A 26,518-nucleotide genomic window follows, 5' to 3' on the forward strand; every position below is an offset into this window, starting at 1 on the left:
CCTTATATTCAAAAGTGTTGTCAGATGCTCTAAAGGACAACTGGCAAGAAGGCTTTGGAGTTGTTTTTGTTTGGTTGGGGGTCCCCGTCCCCCCCCAATTTTAAAAGAAGCTCCTCTTTTAAAAGTACCGTTACAAGGGGGAATCCCGTCCACGCTCTGAGCTCCCCCCCCTTCCCAGCCTGCGCTGCATTCGCAGCCGCTCCCGGGATGCCTTCCGCCTCGGGAAGAGCTCCGCGCCGCCGCCGGCGGGGGTAGCAGCGGGTCCCGGGGGAGGGGGACGACTCGGGGCCGGCGAGGGGGCCGGGGGCCGGCGCTGGGGTAGGCGTTTCCCGGGGTCTGCTCTGGGCGGGGAGCCGTCGCGGGGGAGGAGGATGCCGCCGTGCCGGGGCGGTGCGGCGGCGGGGCCGGGGGGGGGCTACCGGCGCAGCTCGTGGGGGGCCGGGCGGCACCGGCGGTGGGGTGAGGGCTCCGCGGGGACGCGGCAGTAGCGGGATCCTGGGAGAGGCGCGCCGGGAAGGGGGCACGGCGGGGACGCCGGTGCCGGAGAGCCGCCGTCCGCGGGGAGCCAGCAGCGGGACCCCCAGGTGAGCGGGGCCGGGGCAGAGGGGGCCGCGGTGGCCCGGGGGGCGGGCCCGGGGGGCCGGGGGGGGGGGGCGGCGGGGCGGTCCGGTGCGGGGCGGCCGCCCTGCCGCCGGCAGAGCGCGGGCAGCGCGCGGCGGAGCGGGCAGCGCCGCGCCGTCCCTCCCGCCCAGGCTGCGCGGCCGCGGAGCGCTGCGCTACACACCCCCCTTCTCCCCCGGAGCCGGTAAGGGCGGCGGCCAGGGGCCGCGGCGGCGGCCGGTGCGCTCCGAGGGGGCGGCGGGGCGGCCCGAGGGGGTCCCCGACCAGCCCGGGCGCTGCCGCGGCGCCGGGGGGCTTTGCCGGGGAGCAGGCGAGGGCGCGGGGCTGCCCCTCGGTTGCGAGTGCTGAACCCCCACCTTGTTACCGCCCGCTTCAGCGCGGCGGCGAGGGGCCCCCAGGAGAGTCCCCCGCGCGGCGGGTGCCGTCCCTGGGCTGCCGGGGGGCGATGCGGAGGCGGCTCGGGGCGGGGGGGAAGGCGGCCCCCCCCCCGGCAACCCCGGCGGTCGTAGCTCTTTTCTTCCCTCTCGGCTTCTCTTCTCTCGCCGAGACCTCTCGAGCATCAGTTGCCGTTTTTCTCGGTTACAGTTCTCCTCAGCCTTCCAACTTCGACAGGTGATCAGAGCATCGCGGCGGCTTTAGGTACTTACTTAGGGTCTAATTGCTTTTAAGAAATCGATGAACTGTCTTTGGAATAGCTCACATTGTTATTCTCTGTTTGTATCTAATACAAGGATATCCATGCTCCTTAGCAGAGATTTCCTACTGCTTAAGTAAGTTAGAAGCTGCTATTGTTGTCACTTTAAAATGTGACATTGGTCTTTACATTTGCAAATCCTTCCATGAAAAAGTTTCTGTAGGAATTCAGTCCACTAGAAATGTTTGAAGCATTTTAATGACTTTATTGTGTGATCTGACAGGTACTAGTTGGAAGAAATGTCAGTAAAAACTTGATGGAAGACATGGTTTTTAAATAGTTTTCTATTTTAATATAGTTGCTCTTAAATAAAAAGCATGCATGAAATTCGGAATCTAATAATTCATTATTGCTGGGGAGCTATCCCTTATTTTTGGCTTTTAAAAATGCTAAATTTAGTGCTTGACAGCTATTGTTACCATTTATTAAATGTAATTGGTACTAGAGAGAAGGATTTTTTTAGGCAATAGGAAGATTGGGAGATTAAATTCAGGATTTATTCCTTTAAATGTGTAAAACTACACCAAAGCGTAAGCTGCTCTTTGAGAAAGCAAATTTATTCTGTATTTAAGCATCTTCCAGTATTTCAAAGGAAAGTAGAGCTGCCTTACAGAACTCTATAGGGATATCATCTTATAGAAAAAAATAGCTTTATAGCCATAGAAATTTTAATCTAGAGTAAAAATATTACTTTAGCTTCTATTATCTGAACATAATATAACCAGATGAGAAAGCACAAACATAAATTCTGTGTAAAGAATTATAGATTGTACAGAAGATTTTACAGAAGAAATTACTTGGCTAAATCCTAGTATGTTATATGTGGATATTTCCATGTCTGTGAATCTGTGAATATAGTTTTACTGCAGCACAGTCATATTTTACTTGCAAATGCTATTAATAAGCACCAGGTCAAAGAACAAAGTATTTTGTTGGGAAACAAATAATTTTAGGTCAGACCTATTTTAATTTGCAAAATTCACTTTCCATTAAAAGGTTTCTTTGCTTCATTGTAGTGTAAAATAAGTTGTTTATGTTGTTCCCCACAATTTCACATTACATAGTGTTCTTCAGCTCAGTTACTTGCTGTTATTGGAGTTGACATTATGTAGTAAGTTTAGCATTAATGTAAATAAGATTAATGTAAGTTATTGTTACTTAGTACTGTTGAAGAAATCTCTAGTATTAACCATGTGAAAGTGACTGCTCTCAGTTTGAAAATATTTCTCTTCAAATACAGATGATGAACATGCAAAATTGCAAAAGATTATATAGCTATATGTATAGTTGTGAATGCACGTATGTGTGTGTATACATATGTGTACATATATATGTATATGCTTACACACCAGTATACTAGTTTCCTGTCAGAAAGAAACATTTGAACAGATACAACATTTTTTTTTTAAATCGAGAGCTACCAGAAATAAACAGCAGGACTGTTAAACAAGAAAGTAGCTTATATATTACCTTATATGTCTTGAATATCAATCAGATAACATAATTTCTTTTAATTTGTGAAAAGGAGACATGAATGTGAACTGTATGAAGAGAGAGGAAAAATGATTTGTGACTGTTTTCACAAGTTACACATTTTGGCTCTGTCTGTGTTTGGTTCAGTCTGGTTGTGTTTGGATTGGGTTGGTGGTTTCTCCATTTTCTGTGGCTACATGTAGGGAGTGGTGGTTTTGTCTAGCTGAAGGAGCATATGCACAAAACTGTGTGAGAACAAATGCGTTAGCACAGATTGCCATGGTCAGGGCTGCTATTTATGTGAATCAAACAATGATTGTGCTGAAAGTGGATACACACATTTGTGTGACAGGTGACTTCCTCGCACTATGTTGACAGATGAATAGTTGCCTTCTCTGTTCCCCCTCCTGTGGAATAACTTTGTTGCTTTAAAATGCGCGTTTGTCATACGCTTTTTTATGTGTGTGAAAAGTAGAGGCACGACTGCTTTCTCTCCCTTCCTGGTTGTCCCCTGTAAACTTTGAAACTCCTGTGACATTTTGGGGCATTAATGTCAGAGCAGCAGGAGCAGAAACCAGAGCAAGTCTCTGAGGTGACCACTAGCACAGTTCAGGTCTGGAATATGAAATATCGTGTGCTCTGAACTGAACTATATCCATACAGTGTTCTGCATGTACTATGCAGTTGAAATTATGTTAATTGATAACATTTACAGTCTGGTAATCCTTAATCCTGGCTGAAGAGTTAAAACATGCTCCCTTTATCCTACAGGAACCCTGTTTTTTAGGTTTTAGGCCTTGAAACCACAAGAGCAAAGGGGAGGTTAAAGGTAATGCTTCCATTAGACAGAACAGCTCTAGTCCAGTGAAGAATCAGCCCTTCAGTACTGTGCCCTGCACATGAAAATTAAGTCTTTCAAAGCCAGCAGACTACAGAGCTGTAGTCAACTCCTCTTTATCCACAGGTGGATTGTCTGACTTATGAATGACTTGTACAAGCCAGTACCATCCACCAGGGTCCATTGGATCAGATGCGGTGCCAGACAGAAGCACAAATTCTGCCTCTGGGGCCAACCCAGCTGGAAAGGAGTATTGACATTTTATGCATTGTGGAGCCAAATTCCTAGACCCAGTCTGTCTGAACCACTGGGCTAGCAGAAAATAAACCTATTTCATCCGTTCTAATTAGGGCAGCATGGAATGACTGTTGCTCATTGTCCAGCTTGAAACATCAAGAAAGCCCCTAGCGCTTGCACTGCATTTCTTGTATTCAGACGCTGGGAGGTGTGGAACAGAGACCTCAGTGACTCTGTAGCTCGTGTTCCACCAGATTGAAAACCTCCAGTTTACTACAAGGTCTGCTAAAGCAAAGAAGGTTTCACGTGGACCTATGCAGATACTGTTGCATCACATATCCCAGCAAATCAGTATTAATCAGACTTTCCTGCTATGTGGGATAGTCCATTCCTCACCTGCCTACCAGCCAGGCAAGATGGTGGCAATAGAAATAGGGGTTCAGTGTGTAAATTTCCTAAGAACATAGGGAAGTTTGGTGCTGAGCCACCATTTGAAAGTCAGTGGGGCTAGGGTACATGACCCTACTGGCACTTGTTCAAATCTCAGTTATTTTCTCATCAGGCTAGATCTGATGCTCATTCTCAGGCATTTTGTTCCTGCGCTTTAGGTAAAGAGTGGAAATTGCATCCTTATGGTGGTTTTGGAGGAGTGATTCAATCTGCATCTACTTTGGAGAGGCAGCTCTACATGTCTGTGGGGCAGCTACCATGCATCAGGAGAGAGCCCACTTCAACTTTCCCTATCCTCAGAGAAGATAAGAAGAAATTTGGAAGCTTTTCTTTTAATCTGCACTTCCAAATGGCTCCTGTATGTCACAAGACTTGCTTAAAGCAAATGTATTTACTCATTTCCAAGCAGGGATTTTAGTTCTGTCTTCTTCATTATTCCCACTGAAGTTTGAGAGATTGTTCATAATGAAAAGATTTGGCAGCTTCATGATTCACTAGGCTGGGTATCCAGCCAAGATATAATGATGGTTCATCAAGAGCTGTCAGCTTACATTGCGTGTACCGGGGATTTCAGGTGATGGAAGACAGTCTGAAGACCATAGAGCCTTAAAATAGTAAGAATTAGAGAACTGCTCCCTGCAGATATCATGATGATACAACAACAAAATTGTGAGCACCCCATAAGCTTGGAAGTCTCTGATTAACCATAAAACCTCCAAACTGAACTCACATTCCAGAAGGGGCCAGTTTCTGGAAGCTCAAAGTAGACATCAGGCTCTTCACTCTGAGCTGCCTTACGATACTTTCAGGGGATGCTAGGCAGTGAGTGTCCCTGTTTCTACCCTCTATTTTGGGGGCTTGTCAGGTGAGAGTTGTGCAGCTGCTGTACAGGAAGGTATGAGGAAAGAAAGCTGGGGATGCCTGGAATGCCAAGGGAAAAGCATTTTCATGCATCAAGCTAGTTCAGAACCAATTTTATTCCACTCTCTTTAGATTCAGTTCATCTCTGCAGTCAGCAAATTCCTCCTTGGTGCAAAGTTGTGTTTCCTTCTGCTTCTTCCTAGATGCCTAGCTCAGGCAATCTGCAGGGACTGAGTCATCCCAGGAGTACAGGGGATATGTTCAGGGCAGCAGTACATCAAGGGCTATGAGGAACTGAGAAGAGAGGTACCCACAGAATGCCCCAGTTATAGCCCTGGACAGCAAAAAAATTCCAGTCTCCACAGGTGTTATTATCATTATCTCCATTACTTTATAAGTGCTAATTGGGCAGTTCTTAACGCATAGATGGGGAGTGGCTCACTGGCAGGAAAGGGCCCTCTTTGGATCAGCTGCCCTCTTGCTTCTATGCAGAATCATTGCTGGGATCCAAATTTGCCTCCAGTAAAAATGGGAGGGTGAAAGAGCATACTCAGAGCTCAGAAATTCAAGGAATATTGTCTATGAGCTGTTTCTCAAAGATGGACAGGTTGCTAACCTTGAGACTTAGAAATAAGTGACACATGACTAGTTTTCTTTCTTAAAATCAACAGCAATTCTTTCCTTTCTAAGGTAATCAAAGACTTTTGTCTACTGTGCTTGGGATATAAGGGCTCTCTGAGGGGTAACAAACCCACAGCTAGCTTTGTTCATCCCAATCAGACTGGGAATGGCAGCACATATCTATATCTGCCTGTTCTTTCCATGTACCCTGGTACAATTTTCTTCATGTACACAAGCTTTTCAGCAGTAAAGCTATGAAGGAACCACTTCATGCCCGAAAGGAAACAGCTCCCAGATCTGTACCCAGGCTGAAGCACAAAAGCTCTGTCTTGCAGCAGCAGTGAGCTGAAAGAAATTACTTGTTCAGACTTCTCATGCTTTAAAAGGACCTTCTCAGCTTGTAATTAATAGATGGAGGAAACAGGTTGCAGTATCTTTCAGGATTTATTTTGTGGGTTCTGGAATTACTTATTTTATCTTTTAAAACAAGATTTCTTCATTCCTTTCTTTGATTTCCTGCCTGTTTCCCTCAGCTTTAGTTTTCATTCTTCTCCTTTGCAGTTCACAACTTGAATAAAAAGAGAAGAAAACCTTGCATAGAAGGAAAACAAATGTATAAAACCCAAGAAGTGGATTTTTTTCACTTTTCCTTCTCTGATTCCCTTGGAATTCCCTTCACGTGTTAAGAATCTTCAGTTCCTTATAACAACAGAGAATAATAAATGCTGCAGACAGAAGCACTCTGTCTGCATCAGCTCAATTCCTTTAATGTCTGTAGTTTATTGTGTGTGACACTGCATGTCTGATCATGGATTCCTCAGACCGACAGACTGTCACGACCCAGACTGGACAGACCAGGGAGTTGTGTTTAATTTGAAATTCCCTCGGGCTAAATTAAGGTGAAACGACACCAAATGATCAGTTAAAGATTTTATTCATGACAGAAGCAAACTGAACTGGGGAGACGTGGTAGTAGGTGGCAGGGTTTCTCACAACAGGAATTGGCATAAGACTACTGCTGTAAACTGTGTAACCCAGGGTAACCATATACATCAATTCAGGGAATAAGGAGATCCCTCCTGTTGAGTCATGAGGTTCAGAGCAGACCCCCTTGCTTTCTAGACCCCTCCTCAGAGAAGGGTCTAGGGGTGGCTGGATCCACTCTTAGTCTCAGACTTGGTCAATGGTTTATGTCTTGAAACCAGGTAACTTGTGGTAACCATATACATCGATTCAGGGAATAAGGAGATCCCTCCTGTTGAGTCATGAGGTTCAGAGCACACTCCCTTGCTTTCCAGAGTGCTCCTCAGAGAAGGGTCTAGGGGTGGCTGGATCTACTCTTAGTCTCAGACTTGGTCAACGGTTTATATCTTGAAACGGATGAGGTGTAGGGATTGTGGAAAAGGAAAGAGAGAAGAAGACAGAGCGAGAAAAAGGAAGAGAGAAAGATTTCACCAGTCCTGGGTCCAGTGTTGGTTCAGTCAGCCGAGGGGTCCAGTCAGCTGATGGGTCCAGTCCCAGTGGGCTTGCGTGCCCGGGGCTTCAGTTTGTGTCCTTTTATCATCCTTGCCCCTCCTTTGGGTGGGCATCTGAACTCGTCAGGTTAATGAACAGTTTGTGAGCCTTTGGTTTTGGGGGTCATTTGTGGAGTAACTTCTCCTTCCTTGCCATTGTTTGATCTTTGTATCAGAACAGCTTATCAGAACAGGGAGCTGCGCGCCCTCCAGCACGCCCTCCCCCTCCTGTTGCTGATGTCCGAGCTGATGGGCTTTTCACCTTGGCTCCTTGCTGTGCAGGGTTTGTCTTTAAGCAGAACTTGCCCCACCACAATGTTAGAGACATTAACTCTTTCAGTCTCTCACACAGACCTCCTATTGAAATCAAAGGCAGTTTTGGCAGCGGCCACAGGAGTGCATTGGCATGAAGTCACAGGTTATGCGCTTCAGGGAAAATGCCGTTGCACTTTTGAGTAGAGAGGAGTAAGTTAAAAGGTGAAGGAAATGATAGTTCTGGTATTTAATATTTCTTTTTTTTTTTTTTCTTTCAGTTTTGTTGACATGGCAAATGCAGAGCTATACAGTTTATGTTAATCCCTGCTCTGGAGAAAGTCTGGAGTAAATGTAAAAATGGTTGGGGAGGCTGTGGGATGATGCTTTCCAGGATCAAATACTTGCATTAGTTTTTACGAGTAACTTCTGTGCTGTATTTTTTTTTCCAACTAGGGTAATTGCTTTGAAAGTGATATCGCTAATTAAGTTCTGGCTGAAAAGGTTCCCCTCTTGCAAAGGTGATTAATTTGTTTCCTTCACACTTGTCATGAGGTGAGGGAGCTACCTAAAAATTTTTCAGGAAGGGAGAAGTTGTAACCCTAGTTGGTTAATGGGATGATATGCAGGTGCTAGGAAGTGGTGAGAGAGGAGGAGAAGGCTATCTGCAGGGTTCCAGCTTGGAAGAGCATTCAGGAAACCGAAAGATGACTAGCAATTTGTGTGCTGCTTCTGGAAGCAAGCAAGCTGGGAGCAGTTGCTGTGAGCACCATCTATTTCATGTGCTTTTTGATGGAACATCCGCAGTTGCGTAATCCATAGGGAGTTGCCTGCCCATAGGTACTTGTTGTTTGACAGATCTGTCACACTTCTCAGAAATCAAGATGCAAAATCCATCACTCAGGGACATAGTATATGTGTATCAGATACTCTCTGGGGGATGAAGAGTCCATTAAACAGCAAGTCCGTAAACTCATCCATATGAAGAATTTGCATCTGTGACAGATAGAATATGGAGAGTACCCATCGTCTAACAGGTGATCTGACTCTAATGTGCTACTAAAACACTATAAATATTAATTTTATTTCACCCTTTCAGAGTCATGTGTGTGCGTGAGCCCAGAGGGATAGGAATTTCTTATGCAGAACATGAGCGAAACCAGCAGGATTATGTTGCATGAGAGGGCTCATGTCTCTGGGAGGCAATGGCACTCCCAGCATTGGCAGTTTGAGGCAAGCATATCATTGCCTGCATGATACAGAGCTGAAGATATGCCCTTCACAAAGAGGCTTATGACAGAGTTCTGTAAACTTTGGTATATAGTAGAAAAAGAGTGAAGTAGTCAGATGTACAACTAGTGAACCTTTAAGAAATGAGAGCACAGCAGAATTATCACTTCTTAAAGGAGGTAGCCAAAATGTGGAAATCAATAGCATAAGACAAGGGTAATTGGTTAGTTGAAGTCGTGGAGAATTCTCTGTTATTATAATTTTCTCTGTCCTTCGCTCACTATGAAGAATGTGAGCAATTCACCTATCTCAGCCTGTTGAAGAAAAATGCCAGGCACTCTAGTATACCTTCTCCATTTCTCGTTATGACTCCATTTGTAGATTCTTAATAAGTATGACTTTCCTTAGACTATGAAGACTGTTGGCAAAGATGTGGGATTTGCATTAAGACTGGATTTAGAATTAAACAAGAGCTCAAGTACTGGGTTCATGAATTGGTGTAGAATTTTCATTCAAGTTCAAGTCTGAGGTTCCTGAAAACTGAGGAAAGTTTTGCAAAAAGAAAAAACATTCTTGGTTGTGGCTGAAGTTTTGGCTTTAGATTATAACCAAATGAAAAACATGTAGAGGTCAGTCTCAATCCAAATCAAACTTCCATTGAAATTGAGAGGTATATCAGATTTATATTCTGGCCTACTTACATGTGATCTTACTTTGTTCTAGCTCATTTCTGTCATGTGTTTTAAGCACTGCAGGCAGTGCTGCTATATTCCAGCAATGCTAAGCTATCTGCTGGTGCTTTCAAGCTATGAGGTTGCATTGACTATTATGCAGCAAGCCTTCTGCACTGCATGCTGCCATAGTGTAGTCACACACTTGCTGACCCCCTTGGAGAATCCAGCAGATGCCCTTCTGGCAGCAGTTTAACCTGACCTTGCACACAGTCATTCCTCGGCTGTCTCTGGGTTTGCAATGAGTGGTGGCAAGACTGAAAAGAGCAGAGCTGATTAGGGCCCCGGGCAATCTCATGTCCGAACCCTGTTGAGATTTACTCCTGTAAAGTGTCAATGAATATTTTACTGGATTTACTAGGGGAAGAGCAGTGGGCAGATTTAGGCTTGGGATACTGCTAAACTTTCCTGAGCTTTGCTGAAAAGGCACCTCTGTGTGCATTTTCCAGACACTACCAGCCTCAAATTCATGGGACGAAGGTAAAGTCTCTGTTAGTAAACTTTCTGAAAAAGTGCCATGCAGCCTGATAAGTTTCTTTAACAGCAACAATCATTAAAAAGCCATTTTAAAAAGTCTGCAATGCAGAAATACATTGCCTAGGTTGTCTGCGTGTGTGTGTACCCTGTTTTATGCTGCAGCTGCTGAGTTGCACAATCCAGCCATAATATTGCAGCGATGCCTGTAAAGCTTTTGTAGATACTTAGCTCCCCTTCTCCTCTTACTCCTGTTGTCCATGGTCCTTTTATCTCCCTTCAGTTCATCTGTTGTGTTTCCTTCGCTCCAGCAGAGTGTTCAAAAAGTAAATAAATTAAATTTCTCTCTCTCAAGTCATGTTTCAAGACTCAGTCTTACTTTTGAGGAGCTCAGTATTTCAGTTATCCAAGATAAGGGCTGAAGCTACCAGAGAACCCCCCTACCATCCCTCACCTGTGCAGGAGGGAGAACTTGTTCCAGTACTGTCTTGTGGATGAATCTGCGCTTTGACAGGAGACCTCTGAGTGACTGCTGGCCCAGGTCGGAAAGCCCACAGGGTGCAGCACATCCCTTTGCAGCTCATTTTTGAAAGCAGTACAGTCATGCTTGCTTGCTCTTACCCCTCAGCTGATGAACTTGCCTCTGTAAGACAGGCTGAAAGCAGAGGGAAGAGCTTTCTCGTGCTATTTGGAGACTGTAGAAAAAGGATTCACCCTTTTTCTGCTAAAGATGTTGCAGAGTATCACCACTCTCCACTCGGAGTACTAGCAGCACATCTTCAGCCTACCTTCTCTGTTTCAAAAAAGAGAACTCTGTAAATTTAAGTTACGCTCCATACCTGACATAACCCTGATCAGACCCTATAAAACCCAGTACCTTTGGAGGCACCTAACCTCCTGTTTGAGCAGAGGGTGGAAGAGAATGACCTACCCATGAGAGAAGCAATTGATGCCTGGCAGGGTGCTCAGAAGCTGTGGTGATGCAGCAGGGACTCAGGGGTGTCTTGCTGTCACTTTGTTTTGGGACACTGTTATACTGAGATGTAGCACTAGATGGTGCATTCTACAAATTATTTGAAGAGACTGATCTTCCCATGCCAAAACCTTTTGGCTCAAGGCTGACTGTAACAAGCTCATTTGCTGTGTACGCACAGTACATCCTTTCATAACTTTTCATGAAGTTGACCCTTCCGTGCAAGAGTTGAATACAAACACGGCTGCCAAGACAGCACTTGAGACTTTGGCATTTATGCCTGTAGGTTTGGGGGATTTTTTTTTGCCCATCACAGATCTTTGGCTAATTCACAAGTCACTTAGAAACAAGCAAACTGTAATGGCATATTGAGTTTGAGGGATGCTTGAGTTTGGATAGAAGAAAGATCTGTTAGAAAATATCTGGTATTCCTTATTAACCTGCATGTCCCATATCCCATCAATCTAGGTGAATTAGATGGAACTGAAGATCTGCACATATTGATTTATATGCTGGAGAATAAATATTGATTTATTTGCCCCATAGCCAGATACCTTTGCCATAGGGCAGCAATTCTAAGGAGGAGTGATGACTTCCCTTCTTCTCCTCAGAAGGGAGGATTAGCCTGCAGGCAGGCTTGTGGGACAGTGCATAACAGGCAGAGACTCCTATGTCCAGGGGATTAGCTCCTGCCCTTCCTTGTGGGTGTATGGAAGCCCTTATGTGTTCAGGATTTGAGGCACGGGAGTAGGCAGCACAATAAGCAGCACAGACGTTGCCTGGAACTGTTGACACCTTCAGCAGGGAGCTCAGAAGAGCTGTCTGGGTTGGGGGTGTGGGCTGTGGGTGTGCTCTGGGAGCTGATGGTTTGCAGACCCCTCTTGCAGGTAACAGTGCTGAAGTGCGTCCTGCTCCTTTGGGAGTCTTTCTTTGGGACGCATATTAGGGCAGCAATCACTAGGTGGTGCTGTTACACACCGAGCTCACACTTTCTCTTGGTATTCGCACACTTTCAGGCTCTGGAGAAGTGGTTCTTGTTAGGGTTGGGTTTATGGTACCTCTTTGAAAAGCCGCTGAAACAGAGAAAAGTAGCAGGCAGCAGTAGCTAGCTGGGAGCAGTGTAGCTTCTTCAGACCCTCGTGTCTGTGCTTGGGCTCAGATTTCTGGAGGAAGAGACTGACACACAGGTAGCACCCACCCTCTTCTTAGAAGTGTGTGTGCTCAAATCCAGCATCCTTCCCCACTGAAAACTCAGGTTTGAGGACCCTGGATTTCTGTTTCCTCTGGAGTGACAGCAGTGTGCCAAGGCACGGCATTCTCTTAGTTTACATGGAGAAATTCAGATGAATTTCACAGAAAGGGAAATCTTAGGAGTTGTCTTCTAGTGGATAAGTGGATAAGTAAAATAATGTCAGAAGAGATTAGGAATTTCCTGAATGTGAATTCTTTAGAAAACAACTGGCTAAAGTTGCAATTGATTTCTAAACTTTTTCTTATTTAGAGAGACTTTTAAGCATTTTAGATCTCAAATTTACTTTCTGATTGGCTTGGAACTTCTATTTTTGGTATTATTTAAAATAAATATGCCTTGACTGTTTCCATTTATTAAAAATTGCTATAGTTTAAATGGAAACACACACAGACATGTGAATATGTTGTATTTATTTTGGTAGTTTCTATATATTATACAACTGTACACATAGATCCCATCATTCTGGTCTCACACCAATAGTAACTTTAGGAGATTATTGGGAAACCAGGCCTTGAAACTCATCATTAACAGAAAGCAGAAACCCAGTCTATCCTTCTGTTAGCAACTAATTTCTGGTAAGCCATCTGACCTTTCTTTTGCCTTTTACGTCCCACTGTTTGCCTTGGTTGTCTGGTTTAGGCCTTCATCCTTCAGATTTTTACTACTCACTGCATATGTAACCGTGTATTTTAATATTTTCAGGGTAGGGCCTTAGACCTTTCCAACCAGGAGGAAATTATACTGAATTAGCTATACTGATTTAGGAATTGACTTAGTTAAATCAGTGCAACTCTCCTGAGCACTTTATATCACTTCAGTTTAAGTCATGAGTCAGTGAGTAACAAATCAATTCTGTTGGCAGAGAGTGAGAAAGATTAGACTGGATCTTCAGCCCTTCTATCTCAGTATTTATTAGGCTAAGGCCTCTTCAGGGCTTGTTGCTGTTCTCTTTAATTTTCTCTGCCTAATGGACCTGATCCAGCTCTTGATGGCATAAATGAGGGTTTTTCTATGACCTCCAGCTGGGAGCTGGGGGTGGCAATATCTTTATTAAACACCTAGAGAAGCTTCAAATGACAAATAACTCAAACCTGCCTCCTCACTGCATACAGAGTTCTCAGATTGTGGCTCACACTGCAGAAATCACCTCTGCTCTGAAAAATGTAATATTCTACATTCAGGGTAGGAAAATTCATCCTCTAAAGACAGCTATCTCTACTAACATTATGCTAAGACTATCACCATGCAAAGATTCATAATCTGATTCGATTTTCCCAACAATAGCAGATAAGTAAGATCCCATATATATTTTGAGATGGGATGAAAATAGTCCTTCTGTCAATCTCCACAGAATTTGTGCATTCCAGTTGGATAGACTTGGGATTCAGGTTATTTCTGTTTTTGTACCGGCTTAACCAGAAACTCGGCTGATGTTGCACTCCCAAATGAAAAAGCACAGCTTTTTCAAAATGCATTTCAGAAAGTGCTTGCTTTTGTTGTTGTTGTTCTCCTCCTCTACCTTTCTTCAGACTTTGACAAACTACTACTAATAAATAAGAAGGGTATCTGAGAATATGCTGAACAAGAATATGCTGAGTTCCACTCACTGAAAATTTTCCTTACTGTTCCCAAAGCTTCTTATTCCTGGCTGTAGAGAGTAGCAGTGTAGCAGGAGCTGAACTCTTAGAGTGTCTGCCTATTCCAGAAAAGAGTAACTCACTTCTTTACAAATCTAAGATTTTGCAAAGTCATTTTTATCTTTCTGAACTGGATGTTAATAAAGCTGTAAACTCTGTAACCAGCAATGTGCTGACATGCTCTTACAATTCACCTGCAGCTCCTGGAAGCCTTTGTGTTGTAAGTAGCGATGCCCCCTTCCATTTCCATCTCTATTCCAAATGCAATTTCTTGTTTGTTTATTTTCCAGGTTTATGATGGAACTTACATCTTTGCCTAAATTCCTTTGGACAACTGACAACAAACTTCTTCATCACCATTTTCCGGACATATTGGCGACTGTTCATACCACACAAGACATTCCCGAAGAAGTTGTTTTTGGACCATGCATGCTCCAGAACACCCTGCTGGACACTGTAGCTTTTATTGCTCTGAAGTGTTCTGATAGACGGAACATCCACTATGTCTTTAAGGTAGGAGGAAGCAGCATTTAATGTCAGTCATATCAAAAAGGGTTACACCATCGCCGAGAAGGTAACTTTGCCAAGGGGTAGATTTTTGTTTCGTTCAGCACAACTAACAGGTCCTTCAAAGGGGAGAAGTAGCCAGTGCATTTCTGATTTATGAGCTGTAGACTGGAGGGACCTCCGTGAAAACTGTTTCCTTTGCAGGAAGAGTACAAAGTCCCACTTCTAGGCTGATGATGGATGACCTGCTTCAGCACTGACTGGAAATAGGAGGAAGGAGGGACAAATAGTTTAGAATCTTCATGCTCAGGTTTCATCCTTACAAAGGAGGCTTATCAGGAGGTGTGACAGCCCTGTGAGAGCAGAGAGGGAAGACTGTGGCATTGCACTGATTGATGTAGGTGGTACATTCACAGCATTTATTGACAGATCTGAGCAAGTGTTAACTCAGTTTGCCCAGTTATCCATAAAAGTAAAATCACAATAGCAGTGATGTCAGCACAGGTTCTATCAACTGTAGAAGATATCAGTCAGGCAACTAGTCTGCACAATCTTCAGGCAACCACAACTTATTGCTATTAGTACATGGACCTCCTGAAGTTACCTTAGATATGTCTGTCTGTGTTACAGCTGCACTTTTCAGTCACTGTAGAGAAGCCACAGAGATATGTCTGTGAAACAGAAGGAACTGTCATGTAGGGCAAGTCAGAAACCCCAGGACTGTGATGGATTGTTAAGTCTCCAGCTCTAGTTGGAACTTTTTTGTTCCCTAGCTACTGTTTATCATAAGATTTCATTTGGACAATGCATATTTCTCATGCTGGCCTCTTACTTTGGCTTTCTGGGTCTTGGAGTGCATTTTAATCACCATTGGTCTAGATGAAGACAGGGAGGTAGTGTTTTACAATGTGAGGCAAGTGAATTTACCACATGCTATGGCATGGATGGATTTGGGAGAGATCCAGGTTCTCCTAAGATTTCTGTGCTCTGGAGGAGACAAATCCTAGGGAGTATGTGTAATATGGAAGATGCAGCTGTTGGCAGATACCTGTTTGACACTTTTGCTTTAAACAAGTTAAGAAAGAGAAGAAAAGTCTTTAGGGTTTTTCTGACTATTTGTTTGAGTCTCTGGCACAAGTTTGCATGCTTGGACAGTGCTATTAGTACTCCAGGAGAACTACAAGCTCTTTGGAGAAAGACCTCTCCTGAAACGAGGCTTTATTTATGGAATATTTCTGTATTTCTCCTGGGAGTTTTGGAATGAATGTAGACTCAAGAGCGAGCCTCAAGGGGTTTCTACATTGGAAGAGCCCTCCGAAGGAATGGCTTTAGTGTTTTGCTACGTTTGAGCTAAGTCATTGTTATGAAGCCATGAAATTGGATGCCTGAGTTGGCTCAGATCTCTGTCTTTTGGCAGTAAATACCTCAAATTCTGTGCAAGTAGCTGTTTCAGATGCAATTGGTGGTCCCATATCCTGTTAGCTACTCATAATTAAAAGTAAGCCTTCCAGAAATCAGGAACTATTGTTAAGCTCCCAACACTGTGTGTAGACAATTAATTAACAATTCAATCATGATACTATATTGTTATCAAGGCACTGAGGTGCAAAAGAAGAAATGGATTTTGTTATGCTGGCTATGGTACAAACAGAATTACAGGCAGGAATAATTAGGCAAGGTGGATTCTTCGCAGCTGAGGTTCATGATCATCATAGCTCGGCAGCACTCCTGCAAGACTTTGGAGAATATTATTTCTAACAAGGGTTTCCTCGTCTTGGGCTTTTATGTTTAGTCCAAAAGGGAGCTCTATGTTTTTTCTGTCATCCTCTTGGAGACCCTAACTTGAGCTCCTTGGGCCAATTTGTATGCTTGGGCAAAGAAAATGCCTTGGCAACCATTGGCACTGGTGGTTCTTTCCAGCCAGCCATTTACTCCAGCAAAGCAAACCGACCCCTTATAAAGCTGTATGTCCCACTGAGTTCCTCCACCCCTTACAGCTTCTTGTGGGTTCCAAGGAAGAGTCTTATTCTCTCCCTTCTCCTCCAGCCTCTATCAAGGAAGCCACATCAAGGAAGCCCAGCTGTGAAGCCTTTACCTCTTACATGGGTGCAAAGGATTCATCTGAGGGATTGCCATCACCAGAAGAGGGTGGACTTGTAGGGTTTGTAGTGTGTCTAAACACATGGAAAAACTAAAGCTGGTGCATGCTTCTAGTTGACGGCACCCAATTCTTATGTGCTGTCCTTTACTCCTCCCCACCTTCTTTAAGCTCTCTCAGCTCTTTCCCTGGAGTCCTGGTTCCTGGAGGAGCTGTGTTCCCTTTGACTTTGCTTAGAGAGCTGGGTGGATGCTCAGTGTTTCTGAAACACAGAAACTAACAAATGACAGCCTCTGTCATAGCTATTAGTTACAACCACTGTGTGTGGGTGGGTGTGCTTGTGTCGCTGTCAGACTTTTGTATTTCTCAATCATTGTTAATTACCATGGCGTTTAGAGAGAACCAGTTACAGGGCATGCTAATTTATTTTCTCCCTTATACTAATTAACTCTTATCCTAATGGTCCCTTAATGGGTCATTCTTGTTTTCAAGCTACTAATGTGGTCATGCTTTTCATGGTAGGTAATAGTCAGGGAGAGCTAAAAACAGAGAAAGAAATACCCCAAATACTGTTTCTGATACCAAACACCAATGAATGGCTGCCCTGCAATTAGTGGGAAACAAAGAGCTATACATTGCTTGGGGTGAAATTTAGATCATACTTGTCATTAGACATTTTTCATTTCCAAACTTCCTTTCTAAACAATGACTTAGTCCTTCAAAAATTAGTTGAGGCTTTTTATACATGTAAATGTTGCCCTTGAACGCCCTGTGTTTCAGCCTTCAAGCTATGAAAATCTTCCCCATGTTTCAAATACTGCAGAGGACATAGATGTGCTGTGGTAAACACCAAGGAAAAACCTATAAAGAAATAAATCATTCCCTATTCAGAGCAAATGCAATAAAGTAACTAAGATGGGAGCCACACACTGAATGAGGAAGACAGAGCCAAATGTTTTATAGTTATATTATTTCCAGAGCATGGTCAACCTGTGACTAAATGACTCAGGAGTCCTATGGATAAAGGAGTGTATGTGACTGTGGACAATGCTGTAATATATACACAGAAGGGAAATTTAATTTGGGCAGTAGACTTAATATTATTTTTTAACTTCTGAGTGCCTGACCTTGCAACCTAAGCAACATGTTTTATCTTAATCTGTTTGGTATTTCTGAATGCACGCATGCTAAAAGTGAATTAACCCCTTGCAACTGTCAGAAATAATTTAATAAAAAATATTAATCTGATGAGTTTTTATCTGTTCAGATACCTTGAAATGAATTTAGTTGATTTATCAAAGGCAGGAATAGGAATATATAATTTTACTTCTGAAAAAGGAAAGAGCATATAAGTGGGAAAAGCATATAAGTGGAAAAGGAAAGCATATAAGTGCTTCTTAGTTGTATTTATTCAAATCTAATTTTTATGTAATCTAGCCAAACAGTTATATATGCAGATGTTGTCTCCTTGGGGTGTTGAATCAAATAACCGAGATTATTCTTACAGCTCCTGATCCATATCCTCTTACATCATTGAAAAACTCCACATGCAACTGTGTTCATTTCTGGGCTCACACTGCACCGATCCAGGAGTCTGCACATCTCACACCCCCCAGACCACAGCACTCGCACCTCTCCTGACTCATATCCCTTTTTCCCTTGGGTTTGAGACCCCCAACTTACAGAGGAGCACACCTTCTGTACCTCTGTGATCCACACCTGACACAGTCCCATGGGACAACCTGCATCGGACAGAGGACATCATCCTTGCCATGAGTGGGCTAGAGATTGACCAACGTACCAGCCCTGGTATTACCATGAGAGGTTACATGTGAACATCGGTGTCTCCTTCTCCCTCCGATGCAGCTGTAGTCCCAGAGCTCTCAGCACTCACACCAGGGAAGCCTTCCCGCTGTGATGGCTTTGGATTTGGTGACACTGGCATATAAATTGGGCTCACAGCTTTGGCATACTGCGTCTGTGTGAGGCAGAAAACAGGCTTTATTCTTGAATTTGATGGAAACCTATTTTGGGTCCCAAGACCTGAAACTTCCCTTTTTTGTGTCCTGTCTCACAGGTAGACGTTAAGTCTGTGCACAGTCCCACAGGACTGCCTTGGATGAGACTTGTACAAGCAGCTGCCAATAGCAAGGAGCAGAACTTGGAAGCTTACTTAGAAAACAGTCAGTTATATTATCGCTCTACCAGGAAGATCAATAAAAATGAGGAGCTGCTTGTCTGGTATGATGAGGAGCTTTCCTGCCTCTTGGGTTTCAATGAGATAAAAGCACAGAGTCTACAGAATGGTAAGTACCAAACTGCTGACTGCAAGGGTCACTGAGGACTGAAGTGAGTCTGCAACTTCTTTAGTACATGGTGATCTTGTAATACAGGAAATAAAACCTGTCTAAATCCTTAGCCAGTCAGCTAAGAAAAAAGACCTTCTGCTTTGGCATTTGAGCTGGAGGCATAGAGCAAGAAAAGATTTGCACTTCTCAATGCCATTTTCATTGCTACTTTCCAGCAGAGGATGGTGTGCTAGGGATTAATGCTGAAATTTTTGAGCTGTGTAATGGAAGTCTATGTACCTGACCACCTTGGAATCCTAGAAGCCTAAAATATCACCTGGAAATACGCCTTTTTTAGCTCATTGAGGAATCAGGTATAGGCTAGTGTTCAGCTATAATCTTGTAAATGAGCAGGGCTATAAAATTCCATATCAGTCCAAACAGTACTGCATATAGCACAGTCTGCCTATTTAGCGTGGGACACAGTGGGAAAAGGGCATGATTTTAATTCTGAGATGTTGCTAGAAATTAATTGCTCTAATATAAATTGACTTGGCAATTGTTGAAAAAATTAAAATCTAGAATACAGAGAGACCAAGCAAATCACTGTCAGGTCCATGCCAAGGTTGGCTCCAGCTGTCATTTGCTCCAAACTTTGATCTAGTTAGACTGGAACAAAACTCTTTCTACATTCCCTTTGGTTGATTTAAACATAGCTTGTATAGGTTGATTAGTAAAGGTGTAGGTTGGTAAAGGTATGAGTTGGTAAATTTATATGGTAATGTATTTGCCTGTAAATTAATATTAGATTAACATAGACACATTCGTAGCAGGAACCCACTAAATCATTTTAACTGATTTCAGTGTATTCTGTTAGCTTCTGTGTAGACACACACGGTTCCACCCCAATGAGCAGCTTTGTTTTCTTGTAAAAAGTTCAGTTCTGTAGTTTGGGAAGTGATCTAAGCTGTGCTGAGCCTACAAATTAGGGGTTTGTAGTTCTACACAACCAATGTATGAACTTTCCTATGTATCCTGGGCCTCAGGTGCTGTGTGGCATCATTTGCATTTAAAACCTGCTGTGTGTTGTGAAATAACATAGCATGGATACTGTTTACAAAGGTTAAGATGTGCCATATGTGTCTTGGTCACTGGATTATATACCGTCAATTCATGGACAATCAATAGTCCCAATGAACCAGAGATGCAGTCCCTCTGAAGGCCAGAAGAAAACAGTGTTCCCCATTCCTCCTGCCCATTACTGGTATTGTTTCACTTTGAACATTACTTTCTGTGCCACAGGCATCTGTGCCTTATGGCACATAGCAGATTGCCAAATGAGCATGAGTAAGGGCTTCAGGCATTATTGTCAGATGATTTGTGAAAGGTGTTAAACTTCCAGAGTGTCCTATGCAGGAAACAGAGGCTCGTGTCAAAATCTTTTGAGTCCAGGTCTAAAACACATTATTACTTGGGTATATAGAATTTAACATTCAGCCTGTATTAAAGCCAGTGACTTAGGAAATGTAGACACAAATCTGGGTTCAGATTTCAAATTGTCATAAAGTCCATATGCTTTTATCTAGACCATTGTGTTCTGGCCATTTACATAATACAAACTTGGCTTGAAAGTCTAAATGAAAGCATTTCTGCGAGTAATGCATGGAGGCAAATATGAGTGAACCATTTTCCATAGTAGCAAGGGACCTGATTCTGCACTGGCATTACCTTTACTGTTTGTAATCTTGTATGACACAAGAGATGTTTCTGGTTTTTTGTTTGTGTCAACGGCAGGGTCGGGATCTGCATCCATCCATGATTCCACCTTTGCAAAACTCATCATCTGTTGTCTCTTTCTGCAGAGTTGAGATGCCAAGAATGCAACCGAATCTTTAAATGTGAGCATTCCTATCTCTCCCATGTCCGCTTCCTATGTGTCCCAGAGAAGAGCGCCCTGCTATGGAGAAACTTCCAGAACCCTAAGACTGAAAAGAACAACTTAGCTGAGCAGACCACGAATTTCCACAGCCTGGCAAGGGATCTAGAGGTCAAAATGGCAGCTTGTAAAGATGATGCCCATGGTCTCACAGGAGAAAGGAGAGCAAAATCTGAAGAGGCTGAGAACAACAGGAGCAGGAAAACAGTGTTGTTGGAGAAAACCAATAATCTAAGTGAGGAACATAACTATGGGGGCAAGGAAGAGGTTGGGGGAGAGCATGCATTGGCTGGGTCTTTCTGGAAACTTAGTTCAGGGAAGCAGTCAGCTAGGAAGGATGCTTTAGAGCAGAAGCAGAGTGCTTTCACTGAGGTCAGGAGGATGAAGGAGAAGCTGAGGAATGAGAGACCGAAGGAGTCAGAAGAGGAGGATGGCATGGACCCACTTGGTAAAAAGCAGGTATCAAAGGAAGTGTTGCTGAACTCCTCCAGTAGTGCATTCTCCTTTGTGTGGCCCACCAGAGCCCCAGGAGAACAGAAGAGTGCTTTCAGCAAACCCAGTAAATGTCTAACAGAAAGAGCTGCAATAAATTCTTCTCATCCCATGAGTGAGTCACCAAAGAGCCTGGGGGAGCTGTCTGGCTTCATTGCCACCACAGACATCATGTACTGCAGCACGCTTCTCAATTCCAAGTTCTTTGTCAGTGATTTGTGTAATGCTCAGATGCTGCAGACAAGCATCACTCAGAGCAATGTTTTCCCATATACCTCAGAACCGTGGCCCAAACAAGCAGGAGGGCAGTTACAAAACACAACCACCACTTCTTCTTCCTCCTCCTCCTCTTCCTTGACTCTTCTTCCCCCTACTTTCACATCCTTTGGAGTGGCTGCCCAGAACTGGTGTGCCAAATGCAACCTGTCCTTTCGCATGACATCCGATTTAGTCTTCCACATGCGGTCACATCACAAAAAAGAATACTCCTCAACTGAATCCCAGTGCAAGAGGAGACGAGAGGAGAAGCTAACATGTCCCATTTGTCACGAGTACTTCCGAGAACGCCATCATTTATCCCGGCACATGACTTCTCATAATTAGAGCTGTGCAGACAGATCTCACCAAGGGACTGGGCAGGTTGGGTAAAGGGGTAAAGAAGGGAAATGTAGTTCACTTGTATCCATTTCTTTTTGAGTTTACATTAATTTCTTACAGGAAATCAGTGTTTACAATAATTTATAATAGATGCTTTGCAAAAAAATATAAAATGTTTACAAGAGTCTGAGTGGGTTGTAAGTTTTGAAAACTCAACCTAGCCCTTGTCAATCTATTTTTGAGGAAATAAAATAGTGAAATGAATGCACATGCAGTATTAATTTGCAAAGAGTTGGGAACAAAATCATTGTTTTTCAAACAGAGTTTTCTTTGCTTGTATTTGATTTGCTGGTGTCTGTGCAGTACAATGTAAATACAGAAGTAACAACCACCTCATTGAAGAAGGAATCTTTAAGCAAAAAAAAAAAAAAAAATCAGAGCTTATATGCTAAAAAAAAAGCAGTTACTGTTTCTAGCAGCTTTGATGGACTCTTACTCCTTTATGTTAGCTGAATAAGTTCTCTTATCAGATTTGTGAATCTGAGTAAAAAACTTACATGTCACTGTCTCCTTGGCTTTGAAAGGGATTTGAAGTTAAGACTCTGTCTGAAATTTGTGATCATCAACAACTGACCAGTATACCTCTAAAGAGGATGTGACTTGTAGATCAGTATATCTGAGTTCTGTTCTAGGATCTGCCACTTTTGAAATATCTTTTACAAAGTCAAATCAACCTGTATCTGTATCAAAATGTGACCTGTTGTCAATGTTACTGTGTAGACAGAGTGCACAAATTCTGCTCTAATGTGTGCTTGCAAGATCTGCGTGACTTTAGTAGGCATACAGATCCGGTGGGGCTAGAGTTTGGCCTGTGGCTTTCGGGTTTTGGATATCCTAAAGGAAGCAACTAGAGGATTTGAGTTACTATTAGCTACTGATAGATAGAGTCTGCACACTTTAATTGTGGATGTTAGGCTCTGTTCTGCTAACAGCTAGAAGAAGAACGTCCTTCACCAAATCACACAGGCATACATGAATTGCATTGCGTTAGACCAGCTTGTCTATCCTCTGGTTTCTACATGGGCCAATTCCAGCTTTTTTTAAAAGAAAGTGCCAAATTCTCTCTATAGCCTGTCCATATGAGACATTTTTCTCTTACCTACGTTGGTTTGAGCTCTGCTTAGTCTGAAAAGCAGATGAGTTCATACTGCTCTGTGTGAGTGTGTGGAAGTAACAATCCTGTCTATTGTTACTGCAGCTCATTTAATTAGCCTTTCATTACTTTTAAAATCCATTTAGAGGCTTGCTCTTCATAGCTTATGACAACGTGTTCTTCAAGTGAGCGTTTCTCTCTCTCTTCTTGTATAGTACTTTTTCAGGTTGTCTGATGTTTTTTTGTGGCCTGCCTCTGAGCCTCATCTGCTATCTCTTCCTTTCAGAGAGGGAATTATCAGAAGCCACTCATTTCCCAGCTAAGAGTAAAGGACATTGCAATATGCTCCTTATTATTTTCCACCATACTGATGATATAGTCCAGTGTTTGTCTGCTGCACGCTGGACAGAAGTTTTCTTTGAGTTCCATGGTGATGCCTAGGCTGATAATGCAAGTATCAGCAAGTAAACACATCTTGGTGATAAAAGACAGCCTGAGGGTCTTAGGCTGTCAGTTGAGATCAACATATTACACTCATTGTCATCTCTTGGGAGATTTCTATAAGTCAGGAGACTGTATTCTTCCCAATATATTGCTGTTGAACATTAATACGTGGCTGTTTCCTATTAACATAAACATTTGATTTATTGCAGGCCAACCACTGGCTGTGCACCCCAGCTTTATTTTCCCAACATAAAGTGGTTAAACTGTTACATTATGCCTTTGAGTTCAGAAGACATAAATTGAGACTGGAGGTCTGGTTGGATTGTAACACAGCTTTCCAAGGTCAGTGGTGGAAGCTCTTCCACTGGAGTCATTAAATACCAAAATGAACAAAAACTTTGAAATATGGAGCACAGGGAACAACCTTGCATTGAGCAGGGGATGATGTGGTTTCCTTCTAATCTTTCCATCTCTATTTTGTGTCCAATAACATTTACTGTGTAAGGAATATATTTATGGCAAGGTTTAATGGGCCAAATTTCACTCCATCTGGTTTTATCTGGGTGGCAGCCAGTTTACTGTGAAGTCAGTGTCCATAAAGTGTAATGAAGGACTCCATGGTGTAACTGCATTCATATGTGGCTAGGTTTATAGTTCCCATCAGCAGCTTAGGCCAGATTGTGATCTCATTTATTCCAGTGCAAATCCAGAATAATTCCATGTTGCTACTCCTGATTTACATCAATTATTTTAAGATCAGCCTGGCCCAGTATAAATAGGACTAAAGATTTTTTGGTACCATTGCTGCAAAATGTTCTCTCCTGTACTTACTGAAAGATGCCATGTTTTCTTAACAGTTTTATGGTTAGAAACCTAGCTTCAGATTTCTTCTGGAAAAAGACAGGACCAGCTGCATAATGCTCCCCAGTATTATGCTGGCACATCGCTTCAACATTACCCTGCTCCAAGGGCCTGTTTTTCAAGCACGCTACACCTGGCATATCATTTAGATCAGAATGAAGCAGTACCAAATCTAACCGGTTACGTGTTTTCTCTGATTTTGTGTTGGTGTAAGTGAGCTTGAGAAAGTGTGGAAAACCAGCCACTGAAAACAGCTGCTGAATCTCAAAACCTCTTCCAATGGTGTGTTAGATCTACATCCTTAGAGGTCTCACCAGTAATCAAACTTCTTCACTCTGCTTATAGTATGAGGCTTAAGCAAGCAGCAAGGCTAGAGGGAGAGATAGATTTCCTTTATGTCATGAAGTTGTTTTCTCTGGGGAAAAAAAAATGTAAGAACTCTTACCCAGTTTCTTTGTGGGCATATCTCAGCCACAGCAACTTACATACTGTGATGACAAGCAATGTATAAATGCCTTCTGTGCACAGAAAGGCAAGAGAACCAGTTATGAAAAGTGGCAGACCTGATGCAAAATGTAAAAATGAAGAGGAGAGGTTTTTGATCAGCTTTATTTCTGGTACTGTCCTCACCTCCAGCTGCAGGGGCAGTGCAGTTTGGTCCTAGCATGTAAAGATTGGGGATTTTCCTCTTGCAACATGGAACTGCAGGCAAATGTGTGCAATACTGCCCTTACTCCTTTGCAGGTGGCCACTGGCATAAAAATTGAGTGAACAAATTGCTTCTTATACTCTGCTAAAATGTTTTGTGAACTAAGACTTGTTTACACACCCAGCTGACCAATATGACATCTTGTTGCCTGCTATACCTGTGCTGACATAAGAGCAAAACAGATGCCAACAGAACCAGAACTTGATTCCCTATGTGTAAAACGAGCTCTTGTGTAAAGCCCCTTGTGCAGGCAGAGGGAATATCTTTTATGTGTCTCAGGTTTAACTGAGTGTCTCATCTAAGCTGGGTTACATAAACCAGGGGGCTTATCCAAAATTTTTGCAGATTTTATTTCTTTAAATGAAAGTATTCTATTAAAGCTGAGTGAACCAAGTATTGCACAGGCAGAAGGAAGCCTAACGAGACAAAGAAAAACAAACTTCCTATAATTGAGTCATGCTGGAAGCTTTTTTTACCTTATGTCTAGAAGTCTGAACATTTACATTGGTGCAGATGAAAGGAAATCCTGCTGGAGGAAAGGCACTCCACTAGAGCAGGGGGGTTGTGAAGAAATGAAGGGACTTCAGGAATTCATGAAGGACTGCATTCTGTCCCAGTGCAATACTGTGATTTTACAGCAGGGATCTGTGTCTTTTCTACAAGTAGAAATGCTTGGAATTAAAAAAAAAAAATAGGATTTTGTTTTCTGAAACAGGAGGAGACAATCTGAAGTCAGCTGACTGGTTCTTTTCCTGTCTTTGCTAGCAACTGCCTGTGTCATTTTGATCAAACCACTGTTTCTCACAACGTCTGTGTCTGGGTCAGTGAAAAGGGACATAACACAATGCTGTCAAGCTTAGCTGTTCAGGCTGTGTATCTGCAGTGGGTTGTAAGTTTACTGGTAGGGAATGCTGGATTAGGATATTTGTTCATTCATTGATCCCTGAACTTTTTCCAATGAAGAAGTGTTTCTCCATCAAAACAGCACTTAAATACATTTTTGGAGACTATATGTTTACTTGCTTTTTGGGGGGTAATTTTTCATTAGTTGATGCAGTCTGTGGGCTCCCATTGGTCTAGAGAGCACAGTTTGAAAATCACTGGACTAAGGCAGCTTTTGTGGTATGATCAGGGGAGACTACATTAGAAGCACTCTCCAGAGAGCAAGAATACATCATTTTGTAGCAAAAAAATGAATAAGCTCGCTGCCGTTTCTTGATCAGGGTTCTGTGAATGGTAAAAGGAGAAAGATCATACTGCTTGGACGCCTGATACACCAACTCCTTTCTTCCTGCCTTTAAAAGGAACATGATTAGGATGAAACTTTAGGAAGTTACTCTAGGTGGGATGATAAGGAAATGGCGCTATAAAGTGTTGAATGTCCATGTCAGCTCTGGAACCAGAAGAGAGAAGGATGACAGTTTCAGCATGTTTCCTGTTGTGTTGTGGAAGGGCACTTCTGAAATTCTTGTCCCTCCCTAAGAAAACTTCTAACTTTCTCATTTAAATCACAAACCATGGATTTTCCATAACTAATTTTCATTCATAGTTTTGTGATGTTCAAACCTTTCAATG

At 42.9% G+C, this 26,518-nt stretch overlaps 2 protein-coding genes across 4 annotated transcripts in view; one reads left to right on the top strand and one right to left on the bottom strand.

The window, feature by feature from the left end:
- Positions 1–219: 219 nt before the first annotated feature.
- ZNF488 (zinc finger protein 488) lies at positions 220–22,040 on the top strand. 3 transcript variants are annotated; one of them, XM_069796543.1, is made up of 4 exons: positions 220–584; positions 14,149–14,371; positions 18,541–18,769; positions 20,614–22,040. In XM_069796543.1, the coding sequence occupies exons 2-4, from the start codon at positions 14,153–14,155 to the stop codon at positions 21,780–21,782; spliced, it is 1,617 nt and encodes a 538-aa protein (XP_069652644.1). In that variant the 5' UTR covers positions 220–584; positions 14,149–14,152; the 3' UTR covers positions 21,783–22,040. The 3 variants fall into 3 exon arrangements, with proteins under 3 accessions (XP_069652644.1, XP_069652645.1, XP_069652646.1); XM_069796544.1 differs by lacking the exon at positions 220–584 and adding an exon at positions 908–1,260; XM_069796545.1 differs by lacking the exons at positions 220–584; positions 14,149–14,371 and adding an exon at positions 14,420–14,762.
- The window catches only part of RBP3 (retinol binding protein 3), a 30,583-nt gene continuing 18,721 nt past the window's right edge, over positions 14,657–26,518 (bottom strand). Inside the window, exon 4 of the mRNA XM_069796541.1 lies at positions 14,657–14,718. Within this exon, the coding sequence (XP_069652642.1) occupies positions 14,672–14,718 (47 nt within the window). The 3' untranslated portion in view covers positions 14,657–14,671. The remainder of the gene's footprint in view (positions 14,719–26,518) is intronic.

The sequence above is a fragment of the Haliaeetus albicilla genome, chromosome 11 (genome assembly GCF_947461875.1).
Source record: "Haliaeetus albicilla chromosome 11, bHalAlb1.1, whole genome shotgun sequence".
Taxonomy (NCBI): domain Eukaryota; kingdom Metazoa; phylum Chordata; class Aves; order Accipitriformes; family Accipitridae; genus Haliaeetus; species Haliaeetus albicilla.

Bases quoted from the DNA above. Each gene is read 5' to 3' on its own strand.
- ZNF488 (XM_069796543.1), top strand. From the start codon at position 14,153: ATGATGGAACTTACATCTTTGCCTAAATTCCTTTGGACAACTGACAAC. The intron at 14,372-18,540 runs GTAGGAGGAAGC...CCTGTCTCACAG, and splicing joins ACATCCACTATGTCTTTAAG to GTAGACGTTAAGTCTGTGCA. The intron at 18,770-20,613 runs GTAAGTACCAAA...CTCTTTCTGCAG, and splicing joins AGCACAGAGTCTACAGAATG to AGTTGAGATGCCAAGAATGC.